This window comes from Bufo bufo, chromosome 3 (genome assembly GCF_905171765.1).
Source record: "Bufo bufo chromosome 3, aBufBuf1.1, whole genome shotgun sequence".
Lineage (NCBI taxonomy): Eukaryota > Metazoa > Chordata > Amphibia > Anura > Bufonidae > Bufo > Bufo bufo.
The window spans coordinates 547,745,765-547,754,471 of record NC_053391.1 but is presented as its reverse complement, the minus strand read 5'-3'; the positions used below and the strand labels follow the sequence as shown (position 1 = coordinate 547,754,471).

The 8,707-nt window shown below is 43.1% G+C and overlaps 1 protein-coding gene across 1 annotated transcript in view; it reads right to left on the bottom strand.

Moving 5' to 3' along the window:
- Positions 1-1,128: 1,128 nt before the first annotated feature.
- Positions 1,129-8,707, bottom strand: part of SERP2 (stress associated endoplasmic reticulum protein family member 2) — a 46,775-nt gene continuing 39,196 nt past the window's right edge. The window contains exon 3 of the mRNA XM_040422010.1: positions 1,129-1,649. Coding sequence (XP_040277944.1) covers positions 1,609-1,649 — 41 coding nt within the window. The 3' untranslated portion in view covers positions 1,129-1,608. The remainder of the gene's footprint in view (positions 1,650-8,707) is intronic.

The window sequence follows — 8,707 nt, the reverse complement described above, 5'->3', positions numbered from 1 at the left end:
TTTCAGCCAGTGTCGCATGCTCTTAAAGAGGACCTTTCATCAGTTTAGCTCTAGTCTAATTATGGTCTTACCTTATAGGGCAGCCCCCACTAATGCCATGGCAATTTTTTTTTTTTCCAAAGACCCCCCCCCACCCCGTTCATCCGCTCTTGGCCCAGTTGATTTCGGCGCCTTATATTATAATGAGCCGACTCGGTTATACTAGGCGGAGACTCGCAGTTTCGCTGTGGGCGGTTCTCTTTTCCCTGGCTGTGAGCGCATCCAATCAGAGCGCACTATTGAAGATAGGTTTTTGATCGGTGGGGGTCTAAGTGCTGAGATCCCCACCAATTGCTAGAGTGAGGAGGAAGTGCTCACATAAAGCGCTCTCTCTGCTCACTGCAGAAGATGTAATTGAGTCTTCTGCGCTACGTAAGCAATTCTCTCTCCTCGTTCTAATGATCGGTGGGGGTCTAAGCACTCAGACTTCCACCGACCAAAACGTTTGACATATCAAATGTTTTTTTGAACGTTCATTGACACTGTAAATCCAGGATGGAGACTGATCACTTCAGACACTTTCTTGATCTCAGCTTCAGCTGCTGGTGTGAATGACAGATAGAGTGTTATTAAGAAGGTGACCACATATGCATTGCACTGATCTTAAATAAGGTCATAAAATCCAATAAAGAGGTAGGGAAAAAGAAGAATCAGAAACCACCAATACCCCTGTTGTTTATCTGACACACGCAACAACAAGTGCATTAGGAAACTTTCCAGTAAAGAACCCAAGAGAGAACCTCGCTGTATGATGTTTACTGCTCGATATAAATACACCATTCTGTCCCTGAGGTGTGATTTCAGATTGAGTTTTATGGTGTGGTATGAAGATTCATGCTGGATATTTATATATCTAATATCTCTATTATAATCATTGAAGGTAATGAAGAAAATTTTAACCACCGTCTACCAAGGATATGTAAGTAATAAAGACAAAAATATCAATAAAATGTTCTTTATTCAAACATCAGCATAGAGTATGTTCCCCTGTGTTAAATGCATAAGGGCTTACTGCATTTTCTAAATCTTAAAGTTGTAGTAGAAGGATATATACTCGTAGATCTGCTTCATCTGATACACTTAATCACTTTTCCCCCTACAAGTGAGGGATAGGACATGCTGCAATTCTTTTTTTATTGCAGCATTTCCTAAGAACTGCATGTTTTTAGTCACACTGCATGAACATAGCCTAATGGATTCATTTAACATACTGGCCACAAACCTTCTCATCCATATCTAATAAATAGATTAAAAAAACACAGACTAGATAAATAAGTAAATAAATAAATCAATAAATAAATAATGATTATGGCAACAGTCAACTGATATACATCGGCTGACACATATTAAGAAAATAATTAAGTCCTTCCTTGGAGCAGTTGCTGACGATTAAGCTCAACAAGATTAAGGACATGGTCCTCAGGCATTTCCTTCTTTAAGGTAAACTCCATAGGGACAACATAACTGAAGGGGTCCCAAGACGTCTACCAACTCACACCTGTGGCTTTGTCCGCTATGACTGCTAAGATAAGGCAAATGTCCAGACGTCCTGCTTTTTCATTTCTTCCTTCACATACCCATCCTGATGCTCTGAATAATTTGAAAAATTGCTGGAAGAGAGAATTAAAAAATAAATACAAATAAATAAATAAAATCTTCAATATGGCCAAAGAGTACAAGGAACATTATTTGCGATCTGTAGCAATGGGAGTATTTCTTCATACAGATGATTGTGCGAGTCATTAAAGGAGTTGTCTCTCTTCAGCAAATAGCATTTTATCATGTAGAGGAAGTTAATACAAAGCATTTACTAATGTATTGTGATTGTTCATATTGCCTCCTTTGCTGGCTCGATGAAATTTTTTTCATTGCATTTTACACTGCACGTTTCCAGGGTTATGACTAGGGTTGAGTGATTCGCGCTTCGGTTCCAAGATCCAAAGTCGATTCGTTCCCAAACTTAGTTTCAATGCTGTACGGAGACCTGTTTCCGTATAGCATTAAAATGTATGGGCTTGGTGACACCTTGGTACCGAATCCAACTTCAGATTGCTGTTTTAAAATGTTTTTAAAGTTGTAGAATCTAAGGCTGAAGTTCTTCTCCAAAGTCTCACACGACTTCAGACCTAATGAAGTTTGCTTCTGCGAAGCCCATACATTTTTATGCTGTATGGAGACACCTCTCCGTACAGCATTAAAACGAAAGTGGGGAACGAATCGACTTCGGATCTTTGATCCGAAACCGAGATTACTCAGACCTAGTTACGACCACCCTGTAATCCAGCTTGGTGGTCATGCTTGCACACTATAGGAAAAAGTACCGGCATCTTTGATGGCCAGGACTGTGGGAGTGTACAGTCGTGGCCAAAAGTTTTGAGAATTACATAAATATTGGAAATTGGAAAAGTTGCTGCTTAAGCTTTTATAATAGCAATTTGCATATACTCCAGAATGTTATGAAGAGTGATCAGATGAATTGCATAGTCCACTGCATTTCATTGCTGTCATTAAAGGACCTGCTGAGATCATTTCAGTAATCGTCTTGTTAACTCAGGTGAGAATGTTGACGAGCACAAGGCTGGAGATCATTATGTCAGGCTGATTGGGTTAAAATGGCAGACTTGACATGTTAAAAGGAGTGTGATGCTTGAAATCATTGTTCTTCCATTGTTAACCATGGTGACCTGCAAAGAAACGCGTTGCGTTGCATAAAAATGGCTTCACAGGCAAGGATATTGTGGCTACTAAGATTGCACCTCAATCAACAATTTATAGGATTATCAAGAACTTCAAGGAAAGAGGTTCAATTCTTGTTAAGAAGGCTTCAGGGCGTCCAAGAAATTCCAGCAAGCGCCAGGATCGTCTCCTAAAGAGGATTCAGCTGCGGGATCGGAGTGCCACCAGTGCAGAGCTTGCTCAGCAATGGCAGCAGGCAGGTGTGAGCGCATCTGCACGCACAGTGAGGAGAAGACTTTTGGAAGATGGCCTGGTGTCAAGAAGGGCAGCAAAGAAGCCACTTCTCTCCAAAAAAAACATCAGGGACAGATTGATCTTTTGCAGAAAGTATGGTGAATGGACTCCTGAGGACTGGGGCAAAGTCATATTCTCCGATGAAGCCTCTTTCCGATTGTTTGGGGCATCTGGAAAAAGGCTTGTCCGGAGAAGAAAAGGTGAGTGCTACCATCAGACCTGTGTCATGCCAACAGTAAAGCATCCTGAGACCATTCATGTGTGGGGTTGCTTCTCATCCAAGGGAGTGGGCTCACTCACAAGTTTGCCCAAAAACACAGCCATGAATAAAGAATGGTACCAAAACACCCTCCAACAGCAACTTCTTCCAACAATCCAACAACAGTTTGGTGAAGAACAATGCATTTTCCAGCACGATGGAGCATCGTGCCATAAGGCAAAAGTGATAGATAACTAAGTGGCTCGGGGACCAAAACGTTGACATTTTGGGTCCATGGCCTGGAAACTCCCCAGATCTTAATCCCATTGAGAACTTGTGGTCAATCCTCAAGAGGTGGGTGGACAAACAAAAACCCACTAATTCTGACAAACTCCAAGAAGTGATTATGAAAGAATGGGTTGCTATCAGTCAGGAATTGGCCCAGAAGTTGATTACGAGGATGCCCAGTCGAAATACAGAGGCTCTGAAAAAGAAGGGCCAACACTGCAAATACTGACTCTTTGCATAAATGTCATGTAATTGTCGATAAAAGCCTTTGAAACGTATGAAGTGCGTGTAATTATATTTCACTACATCACAGAAACAACTGAAACAAAGATCTAAAAGCAGTTTAGCAGCAAACTTTGTGAAAACTAATATTTGTGTCATTCTCAAAACTTTTGGCCACGACTGTACATACACACGCATGTGCAGCAGCTCCCATATTGTCCACCTGGTATCTGTGCTGCTGCGGTGGTGGTTGTCACCCCTATAAACAAGCAGTGTATAATGTAATGGAAAAATTATTCCAGCCAGCAAAGGAGGCAATATGGACAATCACAATCCATTAGTAAGTGCTTTGTGTTAACTTTCTCTACCAGATAAATGCCTTTTGCTGATGTGAGACAACCCCTTTAAGGCTGGGTTCACATCATGTTTTTCATAATCTGCTAAGGCTTCTTTCTCACTTCCATTCGTATTTCTAGCAGCCTGCCGAAGCTCTCTGGATACGGCGTTGCCAGATGTTACCAGTGTGCATGTAGCAGTTTTTGTACGGCCAAATCCTGGCATATTTGCTGGGAAGTGGCCATATTTATTCAGAAGTCGGTGTTCCAGAGAAGGAAATCTACACCAGCTACCAGCCAATTTTGCTAGTTTCGGACGTAAATATGGCTATAACCTATCAACCTGCAGGTGACATCGCCCACTCTGTGAAGCCCTATGCTTTTTTGAAAAGTAAAACATGAAAAAAATAGTACATTTTCCGATCCAGTGTCTGTAAAAATATACAGACACAGAGATCCCTCTGAAAGGAAAAATAAATGTAAAAGCCTACCAAAAAAACAAAAACAAAACATGTATTACAAGGTTAAATGTTTGGAAATAGGGTTATTATGGAAAGTTATTGAGCTATAACAAGCTTTCAGTAACTCATGGTCCTTTTATACGGACCGACAATCTGGCCAATTATTAGGGATGAGTGACCGTAGAAACATTCCTTCCTGAAAATTGGCCTGTGTTAAAAGGTGCCCAGTTATTCACTGGATGATGATGTTTTTCGTCCAGTACCCAAAATCATAATTTCTGGGTATGTTGCCCAGAAACAATGAATCTATATGGAGACGAGTGACGATGAGGCAATGATCAAAAAAATGTTTTGTTTGTTACCGATGATTGCCTGCTATATCAAACCGTGTAAAAGGACATGACTGAAAATACAGCAGAAAAATATGCTGTGGATTATGCTGCTTTTCCATAGCAAAATCCATGACAAACTGACAAAACAATTTACGCTACGGTTTTTGTACACAGAGTGTGGATGAGATTTCTTAAGCTCATCCACTTTGCTCGTACTATAAAATACTTCAGTCACATGTGAACCTAGTCTAAAGCTGGCCATACTTGTTAGAGCAAATTCAGACAAACCTGACCAATATGGCAGAAGTGGTCCATATATACAGAGACCTATCAGTATTTTCCCATCAGCAAATGTGTGTGGAAAGAGGAATTTGAAGTGTTGGATTTCAAGATGCCCAATCTTTTTTTGCCATGAGAAAAAAAATGTGTGGCAGCAGTTTGGTACAACCCCTCCCCCATCACTGAAATAAGCATGCAAGCTATGCTGTATAGTATTTGATTATAAGTGATGCAACAAACTCCAGCATAAATTGTAGTTAGATGATTATTTTATTGTTTCCAGGTTACTGCAGCTATACAGTATGTACAGTATGTAACGTTTCGGCCCAATGGCCTTCTTCAGACTAATGCCGCTAATGGAGAAAAGGATGAGGTAGGCGCAGTATAGTTTAAATGTGCACAGTGTTGCCTTACTGGGGCCGGGGGGGATTTCAGAAAACCAGTCAGTATCTGGTGTGGCCACCATTTTCCTGACGCAGTGGAACACATCTCCGTCACATAGAGTTGATCAGGTTGTTGATTGTGGCCTGTGGAATGTTGGTCCGCTCCTCTTCAATAGCTGTGCGAAGTTGCAGAATATTGGCAGGAACTGGAACACGCTGTCGAATACGCCGATCCAGAGCATCCCAAACATGCTCAATGTCCGGTGAGTATGCTGGCCATGCAAGAACTGGGATGTTCTCAGCTTCCAGGAATTGTGCACAGATCCTTGCAATATGGGGCCGTGCATTATCATGCTGCAACATGAGGTGATGGTCGTGGATAAATGGCACAACAATGGGCCTCAGGATCTTGTCACGGTATCTCTGTGCATTCAAAATGCCATCAATAAAAATCCACCTGTGTTCGTTGTCCATAACATACGCCTGCCCATACTATAACCCCACCGCCACCAGGGGCCAATCGATCCACAACGTTGACATCAGCAGACCGCTCACCCACACGACGCCACACACGATGTCTGCCATCTGCCCTGAACAGTGAAAACCGGGACTCATCCTTAAACAGAACGCCTCTCCAACGTGTCAGACACCATTGAATGTGAGCATTTGCCCACTTAAGTCGGTTACGACGACGAACTGCAGTCAGGTCCAGACCCCGATGAGGATGACGAGCATGCAGATGAGCTTCCCTGAGACGGTTTCTGACAGTTTGTGCAGAAATTCTTTGGCTATGCAAACCGATTGTTGCTGCAGCTGTCCGGGTGGCTGGTCTCAGACGATCATGGAGGTGAACATGCTGGATGTGGAGGTCCTGGGCTGGTGTGGTTACACGTGGTCTGCGGTTGTGAGGCCGGTTGGATGTACTGCCAAATTCTCTGAAATGCCTTTGGAGACGGCTTATGGTAGAGAAATGAACAGTTATTGCACGGGCAACAGCCCTGGTAGACATTCCTGCAGTCAGCATGCCAATTGCACGCTCCCTCAAACGTTGCGACATCTGTGGCATTGTGCTGTGTGATCAAACTGCACATTTCAGAGTGGCCTTTTATTGTGGGCAGTCTAAGGCACACCTGTGCAATATTCATGCTGTCTAATCAGCACCTTGATATGCCACACCCGTGAGGTGGAATGGATTATCTCATCAAAGGAGAAGTGTTCCCTAACACAGATTTAGACAGATTTGTGAACAATATTTGAGAGTAATGGGTCTTTTGTGTATGTAGAAAATGTTTCAGATCTTTGAGTTCGGCTCATGAAAAAGTGGAGCAAAACCAAAAGTGTTGTGTTTATATTTTTGTTCATGTTAGATAGATAGCTGCTGGCCAACAGCTATCTGAAGCCAATTGCTAAACTCAGCGGTGACGTATCTCCAAGCGGCGTGTGACCCAGCAGTGATGTGCTGCTTGGGGACACATCACTGTTGAGGTGAGTAATTGGCTGTAGCTGTGAACGTGACCCTATACTTAGGCAGGCTGGATGTAAAGAAGCTGGGGACCAGAAGATCACTGAAATGGGTTGGGAGCTGGTGAGTATGATTCTTCCCTTAGGAACCTAGAGGGCTTACTTTAAAAGGAACCCAATTCTGGAATACCCCTTTAACCCACCAAAGTTAGTTCCTGTAAACCATCTAAAAGAAAGGGACTGGGGAGTAATATCTATTCTGATCAAAACTTAACTGGAAGATCATGAGATCATTAGGAGGATGGGGTCTTATTTGCAGTCTGGCTCTCTATCCCTTCGCAGTTCAGCAGGACTGTTAACCTGCTGTCTAGTACCTGGAACATGAAGGAACTTTATAGTTCCAGAAGCCACCTTGATCAATCTATCTAAACATGAGGCTAGAAAGGGAAGGACAGCAAAGGCTGTAATCCTGGCAGTCAGCCATGTTAATGCTTGTTACTGATTCTGCCCTTCTGGAGCTGTTTCAGTAATTGTTCTAAAATGTCATTTTATGGAATATGAATACATTACTGCTGTAGTTCAATATACAGCATATTTGAAGTGTATCTGCCATTGTTTTTTCCTTAGACGTGTAGGGCAAGTGATTCTGATTATTTTTGCAACATACTTCATTTGTTGATTTTGTACTTTTTTTAAAATAAAAAAACTGCCTCTGAAGTTGTCTTTTAGTAGTGAGTTGCTATGGAAAACCCGTCTTCACTGTTCAGCACAGTGCAGTACTAAGGCTACTTTCACACTAGCGTTTGGGGCGCCGCTTGTGAGCTCCGTTTGAAGGGGCTCACAAGCGGCCCCGAACGCATCCGTACTGCCCCAATGCATTCTGAGTGGACGCGGATCCGCTCAGAATGCATCAGTCTGGCAGCGTTCAGCCTCCGCTCAGCAAGCGGACACCTGAACGCTGCTTGCAGCGTTCGGGTGTCCGCCTGGCCGTGCGGAGGCAAACGGATCCGTCCAGACTTACAATGTAAGTCAATGGGGACGGATCCGTTTGAAGTTGACACACTATGGCTCAATTTTCAAACGGATCCGTCCCCCATTGACTTTCAATGTAAAGTCTGGACGGATCCGTCTGAACTACTTTCACACTTAGAATTTTTTCTAAACTATAATGCAGACGGATCCGTTCTGAACGGATCCAAAAGTCTGCATTATAGGAGCGGATCCGTCTGTGCAGACATCAGACGGACCCGCTCTGAACGCAAGTGTGAAAGTAGCCTTAACAGTGTAGACGCTCCTCGCTCACTGCCTCCCTCATATGTAGCTAAAACTGGCCATATATACTATATATACTGCCCTGTCTGGCTGACTTCTGTACACTGTCAGTGGTGAGCGCTAACAGTGTACCTGCAATCCGTATTCCAGGCGTGCTGACTAACTAGCCGCCGGGAAACGCAGATCACTGCCCACTTTCCTGCATTTCCCGGTAGCTCGCCTGTTATTCAGCGTGCCTGGGATACACACTGCACGTACACTGTCAGCCACTGACAGTGTACAGAAGTCAGACAGACAGGGCAGTACATATAATATATATGGCCACTTTTAGCTACATATGAAAGAGGCATTGAGGTTCAGTAGCAGTGAGTTTGGAGCGTCTACCCTGTTATGTACCGTGCTGTGAAGACAGACTGTAATGAGAAAGTACAAAATCAATAATAACGTATAGAGCAAAAATAATCCA